Source organism: Podarcis vaucheri, assembly GCF_965113315.1.
Source record: "Podarcis vaucheri genome assembly, chromosome: 2".
Classification (NCBI taxonomy): domain Eukaryota; kingdom Metazoa; phylum Chordata; class Lepidosauria; order Squamata; family Lacertidae; genus Podarcis; species Podarcis vaucheri.
In genome coordinates this window covers 120848659-120869032 of record NC_138760.1, presented here as the reverse complement: position 1 = coordinate 120869032, position 20374 = coordinate 120848659, and the positions used below count along the sequence as shown (strand labels likewise).

Below are 20374 nucleotides of genomic sequence, written 5' to 3'. Positions count from 1 at the left end.
ATCTCTTTATAAGATCTAGGAGAAATACAAGATGTTGTTGGAACCTAAAGCCCCCTGGTGGACCTCTCCGATAGAAGCCACGGCTGTAAAAAGGAAAGATGCAAAAGGGGACTGGGCAACGTATAGAATGATATTGGAAGAAAAAAACAATAAGCTAAATTTGAATAAATTTGAAGAAATTAGAGGGTATGGCTACAATGAGAGATTGAGTATCGACAAACGAAAAGGATTCAAAAAAGAAACTTCAAGATTAGAAAAATGGAAAGTAGAGGCATGGAATAGTTATTTGTTTGAACTTATTCAGTCAGACATTGTCGCAGTCATGTCACAGGAAACAACATCAAGTCCACCACAATAAAGAACAGATGGAACCCCTACCTTCAGTGGATAAAAACTACTGGAACAAATGACATTTGATGAAAACTAAAGACACTATGCCCATGAGCATGGCTGAGGACAATTGTTTGAACCCTTCCAATGGATATGGGGGGGGGGAGGAAAAAATTGTACAGGAAATTTAAAAATTGGAAGGAGATAATATAACGCATGTAAAAATCCCGAACTCGAATAAAACTGTTCCAAAAAAAGGGGGGGGGATAAAAATAGATGCTTTGTGATACATCCCTCTGCTCAACCGCTTCATGAAGTTCAATAACAAAGGTGCTTGTCTGCAATGCTATCTGTCTTGCCCCTGCAACAGTTCCAGCTTTTCCTCAAATCACAATGATATAGTGGGTCTCTTCCGAAGCTCATCCTGTTTATCTAAGTCTTTCGTTTATCTTAGACTAAGCTGCACTGGAAGAAACCCAACAGCATCCCAAGCTGAAGATGAGATGGCAGGATATCCCTTAGCTGGAGACTCCCCTGCAAAAGTCTCCAAGAAAGGACTGGAGCTTCTATCCACAAGCTCAGATAAAAGAAAATAAATACTTCTTCATGCAGGGCATAGTTAAATTGTGGAACTCACTCCCGCAGGAGGCAGTGATGAACTTGGATGTCTTTAAAAGAGGACTGGGCAAATTCATGAAGAGTAAGGGTATCAATAAAAGGGAAATGGGTGGCGCTGTGGGTTAAACCACAGAGCCTAGGACTTGCCGATCAGAAAGTCGGCGGTTCGAATCCCCGCGACGGGGTGATCTCCCATTGCTCGGTCCTTGCTCCTGCCAACCTAGCAGTTCGAAAGCACATCAAAGTGCAAGTAGATAAATAGGTACCACTCAGGCAGGAAGGTAAATGGCGTTTCCGTGCGCTGCTCTGGTTCGCCAGAAGTGGCTTAGTCATGCTGGCCACATGACCCGGAAGCTGTCCCTCAGCCAGTAAAGCAAGATGAGCGCCGCAACCCCAGAGTCGGCCACGCCTGGACCTAATGGTCAGGGGTCCCTTTACCTTTACCTTAAGGCTATCAATGGTTATCAGCCATGATGGCTGCCTCCATTGTTGGAGGCAGGGATGCATCTGAATCCTGTGGACCACGGGGGGGGGGGGGGAGAGAGAGAGAATGCTCTTGTGCTTAGGTCTTGCTGGAGAGTTTTCCAGAGCCACCTGTTTGCCCATTGAACAGGATGCTGGACTAGATGGGACATTGAACTGAAATCTGAGGGCTCCCTTAGACAAAAAAACCAGCCAGGAATACCAGAGCAAAACAGCAGCCAGTAGGCTTGGTCTTTATTGAAGACTGTCACGACAGGACTCCCACCTGCTCTGGTCTATGGGGTCACGAAGAGTTGGACACGACTAAACGACTAAACAACAACAACTGCACTAGAGGGCTGGAATTCGAACTTGGCTGTCTTGCATCAAAACCAAATTGCTTCAGCTTTTGTGCAACGTTTGGCCATGATGGGAAGAGTTTTCTTGCCTGGCAGTGAGGTGCAGTCGTGTTGGCCTCCCTTTCTTCTCAGCACACGGTCGCAGCAAGTCCTCTAATGCCTTAGTCGACAGTGCCATGTTCTTTTGGGTGCAGTGCCCCCTCCAGGGTTGTCCTCTCACCCCCCCCCCCGCCGCCCCATATTCTCCCCACCCTGTTTGCATGTTGACGAGAGTTCCCTGGGTAACAGGAAACCTTTCTCCTCCCATGCATTGTGTGGGGCAGGAAACCTTTGACAATGGAGTACAGAGACGGCAGGATGTCCCTCGTTCTTTAAGCAGGGTGGGGGTGGGGGGTGACAGGGAGAAATCCATTGCATAGCCGTACAGCCCATCTGCAGATATGGGGGGCTCTGTGGGTGGGGGGCACCCAAGGGACACCTCTTGATCCGGTTCTGTCCTGCAATCTTGGCTTCGCTTTTTGACACCCTTCCCTAGACGCCTGGGTTCTGCCTTCTGAGCTCACTTCTGGACGGATAGGAAGGGAAGTTGCGGGGGGGGGGTCTGTAGGGTGGTCTTCAAACAGGATGGATCGCTTGCTGCTGCTGGCCTTGATTCCACTCGCTCGAGGTGAGTATTAAGTTAGCCAACCTGTGGCAGGTGGAAGGGGTTCAATCCTTCATCCTCGCTGAATTTCAGCCGGGGAAAGTTCCCAACTTCTCAGCCCATCTATGCAACTGTGCCTTTGCCAGCAATCTGATCCGACCACAGCAATGCTCAGTGTTCGTCTTGGTACAGAGAGTGATGCTATCAACTGCTGAATTTCTCCAGATCCAGCTGCCGTGAGAGGCGCACAGCTGCAGAGAAGGGCTGAAACGTTGGCAACCAGAGGCACCGTTTATTTATACATTTTTGTATGCAGTTGATGTGGCTCTTCAGAGCACCGTGTGGCTTATTTGTGTATGCATAACTCTTTCCATTTGCATGTTTGTACGTGTGGACACACTGCACACATATATGTGCAAAACCACACTTAGGTTTGCTCATTGGATGTTGTTGTTTAGTCGTTTAGTTGTGTCCGACTCTTCGTGACCCCATGGACCAGAGCAGGCCAGGCACTTCTGTCTTCCACTGCCTCCCACAGTTTGGACAAACTCATGCTGGTAGCTTCGAGAACACTGTCCAACCATCTTGTCCTCTGTCATCCCTTTCTCCTTGTGCCCTCCATCTTTCCCAGCATCAGGGTCTTTTCCAGGGAGTCTTCTCTTCTCATAAGGTGGCCAAAGTATTGGAGCCTCAGCTTCAGGATCTGTACTTCCAGTGAGCACTCAGGGCTGATTTCCTTCAGAATGGATAGGTTTGATCTTCCTGCAGTCCATGGGACTCTCAAGAGTCTCCTCCAGCACCATAATTCAAAAGCATCCATTCTTGGCTGATCAGCCTTCTTTATGGTCCAGCTTTCACTTCCATACATCACTACTGCTCATTGGATAGGTATATGTAAAGCAAACTGGGAGGGGGACTTGTAGCCCCTTGGATATATTATGGACTGCAATTCGCCATCATCTCTGACCACTGGCCATGCTGGCTGAGGCTGATGAGAGCTGGAGTTCAGCAACATGCTCTGGAATACCGCAGGTTCTTCCTCCCTGACGTAGAAAGCATGAATTGAAGAACTGGAATTGTGGCAAAGGAGCTGTGAATCAGGTTACTGTGTGTAACCAGTGACAGCTCCTGCTGTTTCATATCCTTTGAGATACTAACAGCTGAACCCAGGGCCATCTACCCTCAATCCATGTGCTCTATCCCACAGCCGTGCTCTCTCCCTTTGTGTGAGTTTTCATGCAAAGCAGCAAAAGAAGCGGTTATCCCATGGGTAGGCAAACTAAGGCCCAGGGGCCGGATCTAGCCCAATCGCTTTCTAAATCCAGCCCACAGACGGTCTGGGAATCAGCATGTTTTTACATGAGTAGAATGTGTGCTTTTATTTAAAATGCATCTCTGGGTTATTTGTGGGGCCTGCCTGGTGTTTTTACATGAGTAGAATGTGTGCTTTTATTTAAAATGCATCTCTGGGTTATTTGTGGGGCATAGGAATTCGTTCATTATTTATTTTTTTCAAAATATAGTCCGGCCCCCCACAAGGTCTGAGGGACAGTGGACCGGCCCGCTGCTGAAAAAGTTTGCTGACCCCTGGGTTAGCCTGTTTCCAGGCTGCACTGCTTTAAACTACAGGTAGAGGCAACTGTATGTTGTTCCATACCAATAAAACCAAATAAAAATCCCCGGGTGTAGAAATCCAGCATCTCAGGGAGAAAGACTGTGTTTGAAACTGCCCCCCTGGCATGCTAGTATTCTAAGTGCAGGAATATTTTAAAAATTCTGGAAGAGTATTTGATCATGCTGAGCCTAAAATGGCACAGCCCAGAAACAGATTCACGACAACTCTGTTGTTTATATGAATTAATCCCATGGACTTGAACCATCTCGTTGTTCTGTTTTCTCTCCTGGCCAGGTCTGTCTTGCAACCAGGTTCCCTGCAAGAATGGAGGCATCTGTTTGAGTCACACCAATGGGACTTTCTCCTGCCTGTAAGTTTTTGGGATTCACACTAAGGAAATAAATAATGTGTCTGGGAGTTGAAACTATCCCGGGAGAGAGTACATTTTTGTAGGATGGTGTTCCCTTTCTTAGAAACGAACTATGCAAAGGATGACTCAGCCTTCGTTACTCTTTTATCCCCCTCCCACCAGCCCTTCCTCTAATTAGCCCAGGGTGATGTAACACAGCATTTCCTACGCCACCTCCTTTTGCCATCATGACAGCCCTGCGATGTAGACTAGGCTGAGAAGCAGCCGGCGGCGTTTTGCTAGGTACTCAAAAGACTCTGAGCCCAAAACACCACCTAGAGTTTGCATAGGGCTGTTTATAGACACTGAATGCAAATTTAGGCTGGATTTTGCAGTGGGCAGGGAGGGGTAAATGAAAGCTGGCTCTTACTGCCAAACTCTGAGCTGTGCGGGTGCCAACGAGGTATTCTGGGCTCAGAAGCCTGGACTGTACCCCTGGCTTCGTTCGATTTCATTTGATGCCACTGCGACATCAGGTGATTGACAGGCAGGTGGACAGCAGGAGGGTGGGGCTGCACTGGTTTTCGGGCTTCCCCAGTGGTGGAGTTCCTGTCCATTACCAGGAAGGAGAGGGGCAAGGCCGTACTGAGGTCAGCGCAGTATAAACCGGCAGAGCTAATCTGGCACTTTTGAGAATGCGTTTGCACTGCACCGACTTTCCCCTTTCTCTCCTAACAATTTACAACAGCTCCACTGCCAGGAGCTCAGGGAACCGGTTCTGCCCTGCCCAGTCGACTGTCAAACTTGCCCCATAGGGAGTGGGGGAGATAAGGATGCTGCCCAACGGACAGATCCAGTTCCCCCCCACCCCCGCCAACATCTAGTGCAAACGACCCAGGATTCAGCCCCCACCACAGAGGCTACCCCCCAACAATGTCCCCCACCCCGAGATAGTAATTGGATTCAATGTCATCCAGTGAGCGCCGAGCAGGTAATCTGCACAGGCTCAGAGTCACTCAAGGTTTCATGTTCCTTCCTGCCCCTCTGCCAGGGACTGAGCTCTGATATTGAAAGCAAGTCCTGAACCGACATTAAGCATATTATGACCTCCAAGGTTCCTTTTTTGAATACAGTGGTACCTCGGGTTACAGATGCTTCAGGTTACATATGCTTCAGTTTACAGACTCCACTAACCCACAAATAGTACCTCAGGTTAAGAACTTTGCTTCAGGATGAGAACAGAAATTGTGTGGTGGTGGCGCAGTGGCAGCGGGAGGCCTCATTAGCTAAAGTGGTACCTCAGGTTAAGAACAGTTTCAGGTTAAGAACGGTTCTCTAGAACAAATTAAGTTCTTAACCTGAGGTACCACTGCATGTGGCTGCATCAACACCATACATTTAAAGCAGTCATGGGTTCCCTCAAGGAATGCTGGGAACTGTAGTTTGTTAAACATGTCAAAACGTTAGGAAAAGATATCCCTGCATCGCCAGGGGTTGGACTCGATGATCCTGGTGGTCCCTTCCAGCTCTACAGTTCTGTGATTTTTATCAAGAGGCCACCTTTTCCCCTAAGAGAATAATAGAAACACGGAATTTGTCGAGCTTCAAGGGACCCTGCCAAGCAGAAAACACCATCAGAGCACTCCTGACATATGGTTGTCAAGCCTCTGCTTAAAGACCTCCAAAGTAGGAGACTCCACCACACTCCTTGGCAGCAAATTCCACTGTTCCATAGTTCGGAGCAATGGATCCGAACTACAAGAAAGAAGATTCCACCTAAACATTAGGAAGAACTTCCTGACAGTAAGAGCTGTTTGACAGTGGAATTTGCTGCCAAGGAGTGTGGTGGAGTCTCCTGCTTTGGAGGTCTTTAAGCAGAGGCTTGACAACCATATGTCAGGAGTGCTCTGATGGTGTTTCCTGCTTGGCAGGGGGTTGGACTCGATGGCCCTTGTGGTCTCTTCCAACTCTATGATTCTATGATTCTATGATTCTATGACCCTGAGAGTCATCTAGTTCAACTTCCTGCAACGCAGGGATCTCAACTGAAGCATCCATGACAGATGGCCACCCAAACTCATCTCTGAAATCTCCAGTGAAGCAGAGTCCACCAGTTCTCCACCAGCTCTTCCTGATGTTTAGTCGGAATCTCCTTTTTTGGAGCTTGAATCCATTGGTTCAAGTCTTACCCTCCTGAGCAGGAGAAATCACAAACTTTGTGACAGGCCTTTAGATATTTAAAACAACAACAACAAATCCTATTTCTTCTCAGGGCTTGTCTATACTTCAGCTTTTGCTGTGCCTAGAAAACCCAGCTCCAAGCAGTTTTCCATTTGCTTTCTCCTCCCAGAGCTACAGTTCCCAGAGTGGTTGGTTGGTTATTTATTGATTGATTGATTGATTTTCACATATTACATTACAAATGTACCAAAGCCAACACCATTTCCTCCCCATCCCCCCATACTTTTACATATATATTTCCTCAATCCATCATATTATTCTTTTCCCCCTCCTCCCGCTTCCCTCCACCCCCACTCGATTTCCTCCACATTATACAATTTACATTAATCTTTGCATTCTACAGTCTTCTCAAGTCATCTATATATTCTTATTATCTTTCCTTACTAATTTTTCTTCTATCCAGAGTGGTTTAAAGGTCATCTCCTCTGGGAATTGAAGGGAATAGTGGTCTCCTAACAACTCTCAGCACCCAAAACAAATGACTGTCTGGCAGCTATATAGCTCGGACTCAGGCTACACTAGAGCTTTTGGTGCTTTAGGGAAGTTTATCCTTTCTCTAACTTTTCTTCTTCCTCTTCTTGCCTTGCCAGGTGCCTCGCCGGCTACGTGGGAGAGACATGCCAATTTGTGGACCCCTGCACACCTGGGCGCTGCCAGAACAGGGGCACCTGCTCCCTCACGGCCCTTCTTCCCCCAAACGCCCCGGCCTACACGTGCCTGTGCCCTCCGGGTTTCACTGGGGAGGAATGCCAGGGAGTGGTTGGAGACCCCTGTTTCCCTTCTCCCTGCCAACATGGGGGGACGTGCCACTGGCTCTCCGGGAAAGAGTATCGATGCCAGTGCTTGCCAGGGTGGACAGGTATGGCAAAGAAAGACACACACACACACACTTGTGGCTTCTGTTTGGGAAATCAACTCAGGGTAGGCCCACTGTAATCAACAGACGCGATTAGCTTAGGTCCATTAATCCCAATGCTCTTGAGTAGAATTTAGCTTGGTGCAACTCACAGTCAAGGATGCGCTATAAGGGTGAATGTATCAATTTCGGTTTCTCTCATTTTATCATTTCTCCAGTCTTAAATTCAGCTACCCACAATTCCACATCAGCTTGCAATTCTTTTTTTTCCTTTTTAAGTTCCTCCTAAAAGCGCTAATTTCTCTTAGCTTACGCATTTTTGTATGCAATTTCCCCCCAAAATACTGTCAAACCTCAGCTCCCGAACACCAAAAACCTGGAAGTAACTGCTCTGGTTTTCAAATGATTTTCGGAAACCAAACGGCTTCCAGGAAGTCCCCCCCCCTCCATTGACTTTGCCAACCGCCCTCTGATCCTTGGTTTCCAAATGATTTTCGGAAACCAAACGGCTTCCAGGAAGTTTTTTTTCCCCTCCACTGACTTTGCCAACTGCCCTCTGATCCTTGGTTGTCGAACAGATTCGACAACCAAGGTTTGACTGTACGTAATTTTGCAAGGCGGTTCTGCCTTTTCGCAGGTTGTTTTCAATAATAGATGCATGTTTAAGTACATGCATTCTTGGACTTTGACCCAAGTATATATGCATTCTTGTACATGCTACTGGGATGGAGAATGGCCTTGTAAAATGTAGGCAAGTAGGAATTTCAAAGGATGGCCATATCTCAGTGTTGGGAACATATTGTCACAGTGTTTAAAGGGATTTTCCCCAGCCCTCCCTGGAGATGCTGAGGATTAAACCTGAGACAAAGCATTAAGATGTGGCTCTTCCTCCAGAAGAAAATGTCGGAAGGACGGACGGACATAATTATGTAGCATAGGACTATCATAATAACATGGTTAATGATAACATGAAGAGAGACTCCATATTCAGAGCTAGTCTATCATGGAATGCCAGTTGCTGCATGGGCCAGGGAGGACTATTGCCCTGCTTCTGAGAGTTAGCAAAGTCACTTAATAAGACAGACGGAGTCCACAGAGAAAATAAATCCTAACAGAAACAGTGTATAATCTGAGGAGAAAGGAACAGAGAGGTTTTGTTCTCTTTAATTCAGGCCTTGCACGTCACAGGGAGACATTCAACCAAACATACAGAGGAAAGCTCCCATAGAACTACACAGCCAATCAAAGCACACCTTACTTCAGGGAAGATCATGCCACTTTGCCTGGCGGCTAAGCAACACCTTCACCCTCTGTCTACATGGGCACTGGCTGGAGGTGGGGGTGGGGCGTGCCAACTTTCTCCACCCTAACACCTCCCGGGGCAGCAGTTTGGGGTTGTCATTTCCTTCTCACCTCCCGCTCTTAGCCTGTTAGCTGTAACAAAGAACAGAGTTAACCCTTTAGCTGCGGAAAGTATGATCTCTGCTGCGGCACTTCCGACGCCGTGTTTCCTTTGAAAGCCATCTGGGCGACTACTGTCGGAAACAGGATGCTGAATTGCATTGACCTTTAACCTTACATTCTTGTGAGAGCCAGAGGGGAGGAAAAAGCTGGGAAACAAGATTGGCTTAGGCGTTTGGCTTTGCTTCCAGGGAAAAACTGCCAGCTGATGGACTTCTGCCCGGCGAATCCCTGCGCCAACGGCGGGACTTGCGTCATCACCTACCCGGTCATCGTTTGCCAGTGCCGGCCAGGCTTCGAAGGGCACACTTGCCAGCACGACGTCAACGAGTGCTTTGGGGACCCTCACCCCTGCCTCAACGGAGGCAGCTGTATTAATAACATTGGCTCGTTCCGTTGCGTTTGCCCACCCAGTTCTACGGGTCCGCTCTGCCAGTACCGTCTGGGACCCTGTTCCCCGGAGATCTGCCTCCACGGTAGCACCTGCCACCCTGTTGATGAAAGATACCATGGCTGCCTGTGTCCCCCAGGTAAGAAACAGGCGAGGTTGATAAACCCAATCCGTGGATTCTGTCTGGATTTGGAGTAGAAGGATCTCTAAATTTCAGTGCTCATTTGTCCAAGCTTTGATTCAATTCTCCATGTTTTTGCAGCAATTTCGGAGGGTTGTTTTTTTTTAAGAAATGCACGTGGAAATTCATTATTGTGAATTGCACTCAACTCTGCAAGCGGTTTTACCCTAAAGTAATGTCTTTTGTGTGTGCTGTTTTCACTAATATGTTCATTTTTACTCACGCTCTCCCCTAATGTTGGGAGACAGAATGTGAAGTGTGAAGCAACAATAAGAATAATTTATTATTTGTACCCCGCCCATCTGACTGGGTTTCCCCAGGCCCTCTGGGCAACTACCAGCATATATACTATTGGCTTTAAAGTCTACCCAGGGACAGAAGAAGGGGGTGCAGGACGCCCCAGGTGTTATTATTATTATTATTATTATTAAATGGAAAACTCCCTAAGCATTGGCTTATTTTGCTTAATGGTTCATGCGGCCCTGCAGGTAGTTACCATCTAAGATGGCCGCCAAGAGCAAATGGTGGCCGTAGGCCTGCTTTCGCACAAGTACCTGAGGAGGGCCCTGTTGCATCAGAACCAAGGCCTGTCCACCTTCCCAGAGAATCCTCCATGAATTTGTTTTCTCCCCCCTCTAGGCTACACAGGTCAATACTGTGAGGTGAACCCAGACGACTGCATTGGGCATCAGCAGGGACGCGGACTTATAAAAAATATTGGGGGGGCCCGGGAAAGCTCGTGAAATGTAAACAAGCTCATGAATATGCAAATAAGCTCATGAATATGCAAATAAAGTGGCGCCGCCCCCTCGTGAGCGAATAGGGGAGAGCGTGCTGCTGCCTATTAATCAGCTCCGGAACAGCTGATATGCGGGAAACCTGGGGCTAGAGGCAGAAGCCCCCGCCCCCGGGGATTCCCCTGTTCTCGCGGGGGACGGCCGGGGCTCTCCAGCTAGGGCGCGCGGCTGGCTGGCTGGCTGGGGAGGGAGCAGGTGGGGAGGAGGCGGGGGACGGCGGCAAGGGCGCCCGAGATTATTGGGGGGGCTGAGCCCCCCCAAAAATTTTTTTGAGGGGGCTCAAGCCCCCTCAAGCCCCATGGAGTCGGCGCCTATGGGCATCAGTGCCGCAACGGGGGAACCTGCCAGGATGGGGTGGCATCATATACTTGCCACTGCCTGCCGGGTTGGACAGGTGAGGTACCAGCATGTTCCCACCGCCATCTTTGGCAGCTTTTCAAGGTTTCAAGGCAGGGGACAGTCCCAGCCCTCCCTGGAGATGTCGGGAATTGAGCCTGGGACTGTCTGCATGCAACACAGATGTTCTACCCAAGCTGTGGTCCCCCCCACATTAAAAACCAACCAACCAACCATAGGTTGCCTTAGACCAAGTCAGTCTTCTAGCCCCATACTGTCTACACTGACTGGCAGTAGCTCTCCAGATTTCAGAAATGGAACATTCCACCCCACCCCACTCCGAGATACAGTGGTGCCTCACAAGACGAAATTAATCCGTTCCGCGAGTCTCTTTGTCTTGCGTTTTTTTCGTCTTGCGAAGCACGGCTATTAGCGGCTTAACGGCTTAGCGGCTATTAACGGCTTAGTGGCTTTAAGAAAAAGGAAACAAACTTGCAAGAACTCGCAAGACGTTTCGTCTTGTGAAGCAAGCCCATAGGGAAATTCGTCTTGCGGAACAACTCAAAAAACAGAAAACTCTTTCGTCTTGCGCGTTTTTCGTCTTGCGAGGCATTCGTCTTGCGAGATACTTCTGTAATAGCAATTGAACCTTCTGTGTTCAAAGATTGGCCCTTTCCCTCACCCTGAGGAAAAGTCGCAGTGCTCAAACGGTTTTGTAAAATGTTTTGAGGGGTTTTCTTTCTTGCACTGTATCAGTTTTATGAAATAATTGTTTATGAAGTAAGGGGGGGGGGAGCAGTGGTATTGTGTGATGGGTTCTGAACTGACCAAGGATAGATCTCAGGGGAGCAGCTGAATGCTCATGGGACACACAGTCTTGGTGATTTGGCGGCAACATCAAAAGGGGGGGGGGAGCAAATGCCATGTTAGGAAAGGGATCAGAAATAAAACAGATAGCATCATAATCTCATTAAAAAGCTACCGATCCTGCCCTGCCAGCCTCTTAATGGGTAAACAAGGAAACCAGGAAGCTCCCAGCTTCCTGAATTAGGCGTAAAAGGAGCTGTCTGGCTATCAAAGGAAAGCGACTTGCCTAACGGCCGCCTGAGAACCAGAATCCGCAGAGACACCCTGTGATGGGTTGGCGAGAGCCTTCTGAGCTGAGAAACAGCAAGCACACGTGGTTTAGCATTAAGTAGGGATGTTCCCCAGCCACATTGACCTCTCACTTCCCTGACAGCGGTTGCACTGTTTGTCAACATCCTGTTGCTGACGCTGTTGAGAATGTTGTTTGCAAACTTCAGGACCCTAGGGCAGCCCAAATATCCACAGAAGCCGCTGTGTGCTGACTGCATCAGACCACTGGTGGCTCTGTTATCTAGCGATGCAAGAACTGAGCCTGGGGTCTTGTGCATGTGCTGCACCACTGAGCTATGAGCTATGAGCCCTACCATAGTTTGTTGTCACCTTCATAGGAAGGAAGGTGACAAGCAGATGACCGGCTCCTTATCTGATGGGTGGTATTCAATTAAACTTTAATCAGAGTAAAACCCCGACTTTGGGTTTTGGCACTCATCTCGCTTTACTGGCCGAGGGAGCCGGCGTACAGTTTTCGGGTCATGTGGCCAGCATGACTAAGCTGCTTCTGGCGAACCAGATCAGCACACAGAAACGCCATTTACCTTCCCACCAGAGCGGTACCTATTTATCTACTTGCACTTTGACGTGCTTTCGAACTGCTAGGTTGGCAGGAGCAGGGACTGAGCAACGGAAGCTCACCCCGTGGCGGGGATTCAAACTGCTGACCTTCTGATCGGCAAGTCCTAGGCTGGTTTAACCCACAGCGACACCCATGTCCCTTTAATCAGAATAGACCCCCTGAAATAAATGTGCACGGCAAGTTAGTTCTGTTAAGTTCAGCGGGTCTACTCTGAGTAAGACTTAATTGACTCTGACCTATTGTATGCAGTTTGAGCTCCCTCCACCCCTTTCAGAATCCGGACTGTTTATGAACATTCTGTGAAATCACCACAGTGCTGTCAACACTGACAGAGGGAACCAATATGACCTGGAAACCAAGGCTTATGAGGAACAGATGGGGGAACTGGGTATGTTTAGCCTGGGAAAGAGGAGACTGAGAGGAAATATGATAGCCGTCTTCAAATATGTCACATCGAAGATGGAGCTGTTTTTTCCTGCTCCAAAGGGTAGGATAAAAACAAAGGCTTCAACTCCAAGAAAAGAGATTCTGACTAAACATCAGGAAGAACTTTCTGACGCTAAGAGCTGTTCCACAGTGGATCCATCTCCCTCAGAAGTGGGTGGACTCCCCTTTCTTGGAGGTTTTTAAGCAGAGGCTGGACAGCCATTTAGCTGACATTCCTGTTTTGCAGGGGGTTGGACTAGAGGCAGTGAGAGATTTTACTTTCTTGGGCTCCATGATCACTGCAGATGGTGACAGCAGTCACAAAATTAAAAGACGCCTGCTTCTTGGGAGAAAAGCAAGGACAAACCTAGACAGCATCCTAAAAAGCAGAGACATCACCTTGCCGACAAAGGTCCGTATAGTTAAAGCTATGGTTTTCCCAGTAGTGATGTATGGAAGTGAGAGCTGGACCATAAAGAAGGCTGATCGCCGAAGAATTGGTGCTTTTGAATTATGGTGCTGGAGGAGACTCTTGAGAGTCCCATGGACTGCAAGAAGATCAAACCTCTCCATTCTGAAGGAAATCAGCCCTGAGTGCTCACTGGAAGGACAGATCCTGAAGCTGAGGCTCCAATACTTTGGCCACCTCATGAGAAGAGAAGCCTCCCTGGAAAAGACCCCCCTGATGTTGGGAAAGATGGAGGGCACAAGGAGAAGGGGACGACAGAGGACAAGATGGTTGGATAGTGTTCTCGAAGCTACGAACATGTCTTTGACCAAACTGCGGGAGGCAGTGAAAGACAGGAGTGCCTGGCGTGCTCTGGTCCAGGGGGTCACGAAGAGTCGGAGACGACTAAATGACAACAACAGGACTAGGACTTCCGGGTTAGCGCCATCGCCGAATGGCGGACTCCCTCCGAGCTCCGGAGGGAGTCGGCTCGGCAGGGGTCGGGTCCTACCGCGCCGGCGACGCGGGGACCCTTAAAAACCACGGGAACGGATCCCGTGGACATGGTGACTCGGCTGGCACCGTTATCGCCCTCCCGGCTCGTGAAGGAGCCTTTTTAAAGGCTACGGATCGGGCGCCGGGGAGTGGCGTGGTGCTTTGAGTCCTCCGCTTCCCCTGCCGGGCGCAGCCGCATGCCATCCGGCGGAGAGCGCTGGCTTCTTCCAAAGGAAATTCGGACAATTAACAACAACCCGTGAGTAATTGGGCAACTGGGTATAAAAGGAGGAAAAAAGAAAAAAATTTCCGGATCTGGCACGAGCGGGAGGGGATCCAAAAAGGAAGTCAGTCCCCTCCCTGATTGTAAACATGCTAAAACAAGGACTGAGAAACCAAGATCGATTTAGAAGTTTATTGATGACAAAATTACTGACTCCACGATGTGAATTATAAGAACTGTGCTGGAGGAGAAGAGTCGAGGGTGAGAGGAAAAAGGCAACCCCCCCCCTGGGAACCGGGGCGATTCGGAGAACCTGGCGAAGAGAGATGGAGAATTTGACAGCTGTCAAAGGAGCTGTCAAAGCTGGAAAATATAAAGAGGACTTTGCTACAAGTTTTTTGCTGGTTAATTTTGTTACAATTTGATATAAATATGGATATAAACTGTCGGGAAAAAGAAACAACAAATTGACTTTTGGACTAGAGGATACAAAGTTATTGCAATCCCCCTAGAGGGGTTTCGGGACATTACAAGTGTCGTATGTGGAAAACTACTCTGGGATGTGCATAGGTCTTATCTCCTGGGAAAGCTGCAGAACTGAAATATTATTTTGTCTACAGAGGTGACCATAATACAATAGAATCTTCTATTGAAGCAAGAAAGGAACTGGACGTAAGTCTTTGTCCCTGAATAACAAACCTCTGTAGAGACACTAAGTTTTGAAACAAGAATGTTTTGACAGCTGAACAAGACAGAAACCTGAGAAAACAAGAAATAAAAGAGTGAATGACTAAATACGACACGGAAAGAACAACGGGAGGAGCAACAAAAGATTAAGGAAAATTAAAGGCCTCTATTAGACTGGATTTATGAAGTTAAATATTATTAAAACAACCAAATCTGAAGAAACCGGCAAGATGGACTGAGAAAAATTTGGCCGTGGACTTAAGATCTCCAGGCCGACAACATATAGACAAATGGACATGGGGAATCAAAACCGGGGAAGGGAGGGGGAATCCTAGAATCCAAAGGCTTTGTAACCAATTTTTTTGAACTTTTCTATATATTCTTTTATAACTTTGATCCTATATGTTTTCGTTTTTTCTTTTTTTAGAAAGGGGGAACTCGTGGAAGGAATGAGAGCTGATCTTGGGGGGAAAATTTTGTTTTATTATAAGGCGAGGAGTGATGTTAAGATTGTGTAAATTTAAATTGGTTTATGAGTAAAATATATTAGGTTTAAATTTGGGGATGAGAACTTGTGGAACCAACTTAGGGAAAGGGGAATACAGTCGGGAGGGGAAGGAGGAAGTCCCAGAAAGAAGGCTATGAAAAGAAGGGTCTAAACTAGTCTCTCTTTTTATTTTTCTTCTTTATCTTTTTTATCTTTTCTATTCTGTTATTATTGGAAATTTTAATAAATATGATTATAAAAAAAAAAAAATGATAACAACAGGACTAGAGGACCCTCGAGGTCCCTTCCCACACTTTGATTCTATGAAATGCTGTAGGTTGGGGTTACCATAGGGAGGCATGCAGAGCTGGTGTTAGTTTGAGGGTGTGCCACCTTCCATCAAGGGCTGTTCTGATAACCGCCTATATCTCCTCCCACAGGGCTCCTTTGCCACCTGCATGATGCCTGTCTGAGCAACCCATGCCACCCCGATGCGTTCTGTGACACTGACCTCCGGACCGGCAATGCCGTCTGCACCTGCCAGCCAGGCTACGCTGGGCCCACGTGCTACGAAGACATCAACGAGTGCCTGATGGGTAAAGTGGGTGGCGTAGGTTGGGGTAGAGAAAAATATGCCCACGATCAGAAGTAGAACCTGATTGGGAACGAATGCTGAATAAGAGGACCGTCCGGAAGCACTCTGTGTGAGCAGATGGCCACGTCCCCTTCCCTGCGTCTGTGTCAGGGTCAGAGTCAGGCACAGGTCAGCAATGAAACAATAAATCACCCGAGGCCAGTGAAACAAAGAAAACAACCGCAAGCTCTGGCCTGGTGATCTCAGTAGTTGTCCTGGAGGTCTTGCCTCAAGGAGACATACAGTTGTGAGAACCTCCGCTCTCTAAGACTCCTTCCCTAGCAGCCTAAGGCAGCAGTTCTCAACCTGTGTGTCCCCAGATGTTTTTGGACTACAACTCCCATCATCCCTGAGCTCTGGCCTTGCTAGCTAGGGGTGAAGGGAGTTGTAGTTCAACAACATCTGGGGACCCACAGGTTGAGAAAGGCTGGCCTAAGGTTTCTCCTTCTTGCCTCTTGTCGCTCCGCCCTCTTCATTTCTCTGCATGTTCTGGGAGACCAGGAAGAGGGGTGTTGGTTGCAGCAGGAGGGAGATTCCCCATCTTCTTCCACAACCGGCCTTCACTCAGCCTCTTGACTCCACCCCCATCCCTTTCAGCCTCGGAGTCTGAACTGCTGTCTGCCACAGCCTCTCCCTGCTCACTAAACCCTGTTGCCCCTCCTGCTCCAAATACCTCCTCCTCCCAGTCTGCTCCTTCTCCCTCTCACCACTCATCGTCGTCCCACCACCAATCCCCTGGCTCTGAGCCTTCTTCCCTAGGGCTGGCTGGTGCCTTCCACCAGCGTCCTCTACATCCAGTCAGTCTGTGACGGTCTGTTCCTCTCGGCCTGTCCAGGTGCAGAGCCCTGTGAACACGGAGGAAGCTGCCACAACACACCCGGATCTTTTACCTGCCGCTGCCCCGAGGGCTACACGGGCTCTCGCTGTGAAGCGAACCTCAACGAGTGCCTCAGCCAGCCCTGCCACAACGGAGCCTCTTGCCTGGATTTGCTGGGACGCTTCCAATGCCTCTGCCCCTCGGGTAAGGAGCAGGGCTGGGAAGAGAAAAGGTGGTATAGCAGTCGGGCTGTCGAGAGTCGAGTCAGGGAGTCCTGGGTTCAAATCCTGAAACTCAGCCCTCCAGTTTCTTTGGGTTTCCCCTTGGGCCAGTCACGTAAGAGCATAAGCAGAGCCTGTGACCCTTCTAGCCCAGCATCCTGTTCCCACAGTGGCTGAACCAGTGGGAAACCAGCAAGCAGGATTTGAGCACAGGAGTCCTCTCCCCTCTTGTGGTTTCGCCCATCCCTGCCTCCAGTGAGAGCAAGTTCCGTACAGTGGTACCTCTGGATGTGAACAGGATCTGTTCCAGAGCCCCGTTCGCATCCTGAAGTGAACGCAACCCGCGTCTGCATGTGCGTGGATTGCGATTCGCCGCTTCTGCGCATGCACAAGTGCCAAAACCCGGAAGTAACGCGTTCCATTACTTCTGGGTCGCCGCAGAGCACAACCCGAAAATGCTCAACCCGAAGCTACTTCAACCTGAGTATGACTGTAATTTAATTAGGCACTTTCTTTTATCCATCATCACCATCTCCTTCAGCCAGGTGTCCTTCAATATATTGCCTCCAGATGTTGCTGGACTACAACTCCCATCATCCCCAACCAGCATGGCCGACGGTCAAGGATAAAGGGAGTCGCTGACCAAAATAGTGTTTTTCATCCTTGGGTCCTCAGGTGTTGTTGGACTACAACATCCATCATCCCCAGCCAATTTAGCTTTTGGGGCTCCACAGGTCAGACTGTCCTGATCAGATCAGCCTCGCAGGCTAAGTCTGGCAGGTGGGTCATGCTGCCCACCTCTCAGTCACCTGATGTCACAATGAGCTCAGGTGCAAGGTGCTTTGAAGTCCCATAGTTGGGACTTCAAAGCACCTTACAAGGCATTGCTTTTTTTAAAATAGGTTTGGTTCCCCATCCTGGTTTTAGCAGGGGTTTGTGTGGAATCCCCTACTAAAATGGAGTAAAAAAAACCCCAAAACACATTTGTTTTAGCATGCACACCCCTGCCCGATTCAGGATGTGGTTTGCATGAATTCTTGCTGAACTGGGCAGGATTTAACAGCCCCACCAGCCCCCACTCTTCAGTTAGCAAGTGCAGGAAGTGCCTTAAACCTTCCTGCTTTGACTTTCCCTACTGGGAAGAGACATGCATAGCCAACGGGTTTTTTAACTCCTTACTACTTCCTACCGGCTGGTGTTACAGGAAAACAACCTCGTGGGCCAACTTGAACCCTCTTGCTAAGCCAAGACTGGATGTGGGCTGGAGATTGCCCACCCCTGCTCTGACCAGTGTACTACACTGCCTTCTTACCCCTAATAATATCTTTCTTCTGTTGATTCCTCTCCAATGTAGGCTTCAGTGGGCCATTGTGTGAAGTGGGACAATGCTCCCGAGATAGCTGCTTCAACGGAGGAACCTGCCTGCAACAGAGCCATGGAGTTGCTTGCCAGTGTCCTCTTGGTAAGTGAGGAACGCAAAAAGAGGAGTCAGAGATCTCAAGCCAGGAGGGGATTTCTGAAGTGGCTGGTTCTTCCTCCTTCCCATTCAACTGCTTGCTCCTAGTATAGTGGTACCTCGGGTTAAGTACTTAATTCGTTCCGGAGGTCCGTTCTTAACCTGAAACTGTTCTTAACCTGAAGCATCACTTTAGCTAATGGGGCTTCCTGCTGCTGCTGCGCCGCTAGAGCACGATTTCTGTTCCCATCCTGAGGTAAAGTTCTTAACCCGAGGTAATATTTCTGGGTGAGCGGAGTCTGTAACCTGAAGCGTATGTGACCTGAAGCATATGTAACCTGAAGCGTATGTAACCCGAGGTACCACTGTAATCTATTCATCCCCATCTAGGGATGAGTCAATCTTTCTGTTTCTCTCCATTTCTTCTTTTTTCATTCTTCTCTTTCAGCCTCCACGTTTTTGCATTAGTTTGTGAATTTCTTTATTTTCTGCTTTACGTATTTCGGTGCTGCAATGCCCCTAATATGACATACCGTATTTTTCGTCCCATAGGACGCTCTGTCCCATAGGACGCACCTAGTTTTTTTGGGGGGAAATAAAGTGGGAAAATTTCCTTTATTTCCCCCCCCCAAAGCAGGTCGGGGAAACCATACCAGGTCGAGGAACAGCGGGATGGCGGCGCTGCGCCTCCCTGCTGTCCCCCGAGCTTGTGGGGCTGGCCGATGTCTGCCCGGCGCAAGGGGCGCTCTGCTTCAGGGCGCCCCACCCGCCGGGTGGCAGGCTGCTATCCGCAGCTTGGGGAGCCCTGCGTGGAACTCCTGCAGGGCTCCCCACGCTGTGGATGTCTGTCTGGCACGTGGGGTGCTCTGCTTCAGCGCGCCCCGCCCACCGGGCAGCAGGCTGCTATCCGCAGCCAAGACATCCCTGTGGGACCTCCCGCAGGGCTGCCTAGGCTGCGGGTGTGTTCCCGAAGCGCCGGGAGCTCTGCTTTCAGCGCGCCCGGTGCTCCGGGAAGCAGGCTACTAGCCGCAGCCTAGACAGCCCTGCGGGAACTCCCGCAGGGCTGCCTAGGCTGCGGATGTCTTCCTGAAGCCTGGAGAGTGAGAGGGGTCGATGCGCACAGACCCCTCTTGCTCTCCAAGCTTCAGCGAAAGCCTGTATTCGCCCCATAGGACGCACACAGATTTCCCCTTCATTTTTGGAGGGGAAAAAGTGCGTCCTATAGGGCGAAAAATACAGTATTTGGTTCAAAAATCTCTCACCTGCGCCTGAAAGGAGTTCCCAAAATCGCTATGTGAACTCGACATTAATTAAATTAAATTGTGGGTAAAGCTTTGAACAGATTCTAGTTCATCTTCAAGATCATTCTCCTAAATGTGTGCGTGTGTTTAAACTCTTTAGACTCTTTGAATCTTTAAGCTTAAATATTGTCATTGGTGGAGGGAATGTATTTTAAAAATGCACATTCCCACATGCTCTCTCAGCATTCTTAAGTGCATTTTGTACATGGAACAGCATTTCCTAGTTATTGCTTTTCTGGTTGGTATGCACTGACCTTTGACCTTTTGCCCTGTTCTTATTAGGTTTTGAGGGACCCCGGTGTAAGATGGAGGTGGACAGTTGTGCCAGCTCCCCCTGCAAAAATGGGGGCCAGTGCCAGAACTCTGCAGGGATTTTCCATTGCTCCTGCCCCCAAGGTAACTGTCTGTGTGTGTGTGGGGGGGGGGCTCATCCACACTTGTTCTGTGGCTAAAAAATACAAGTGAGCTGTTTTCTGCTTGCCCCATGATCTAGATAAGGGTCCGAGCGATTTTACCTCACCGCTTTCCCCCAGAAAACCCACTCTTTAGCAATAGATCAGAGCAAACATTAATCTGTGGGAAATCTGACTGCTGTTTGCTCCAATCTAGGGGTAAACTGTGGGTTTTCCCAGGGGAATCTGGTGTAGTGTACGGAAGTGTGATGAGCCCAGATTGAGAGAGAACGGTGGGGTTTAACTGGTAGAATATGAAATCAGGAAGAATAAGTCCTTAAGATGGAAAAAAATGTAGAATATTTCATAGGATCATAGAATCACAGAATCGTACAGTTGGAAGAGACTCTGAGGGCTATCTAGTCCAA

General features: G+C 48.8%; 1 protein-coding gene across 11 annotated transcripts in view; it reads left to right on the top strand.

The window, feature by feature from the left end:
* The window catches only part of NOTCH4 (notch receptor 4), a 151716-nt gene that overhangs the window by 107162 nt on the left and 24180 nt on the right, over positions 1-20374 (top strand). For 10 of the 11 annotated variants that reach the window (XM_082206992.1, XM_082206997.1, XM_082206999.1 and 7 more), the window contains 9 exons: positions 4322-4397; positions 7208-7476; positions 9126-9464; positions 10146-10198; positions 10628-10697; positions 15566-15721; positions 16595-16780; positions 18152-18259; positions 19837-19950. In XM_082206992.1, the coding sequence (XP_082063118.1) occupies positions 4322-4397; positions 7208-7476; positions 9126-9464; positions 10146-10198; positions 10628-10697; positions 15566-15721; positions 16595-16780; positions 18152-18259; positions 19837-19950 (1371 nt within the window). Of the gene's footprint in view, positions 1-2148; positions 2437-4321; positions 4398-7207; positions 7477-9125; positions 9465-10145; positions 10199-10627; positions 10698-15565; positions 15722-16594; positions 16781-18151; positions 18260-19836; positions 19951-20374 lie in introns of those variants that run through there. The other variant, XM_082207001.1, reaches the window with a different exon arrangement.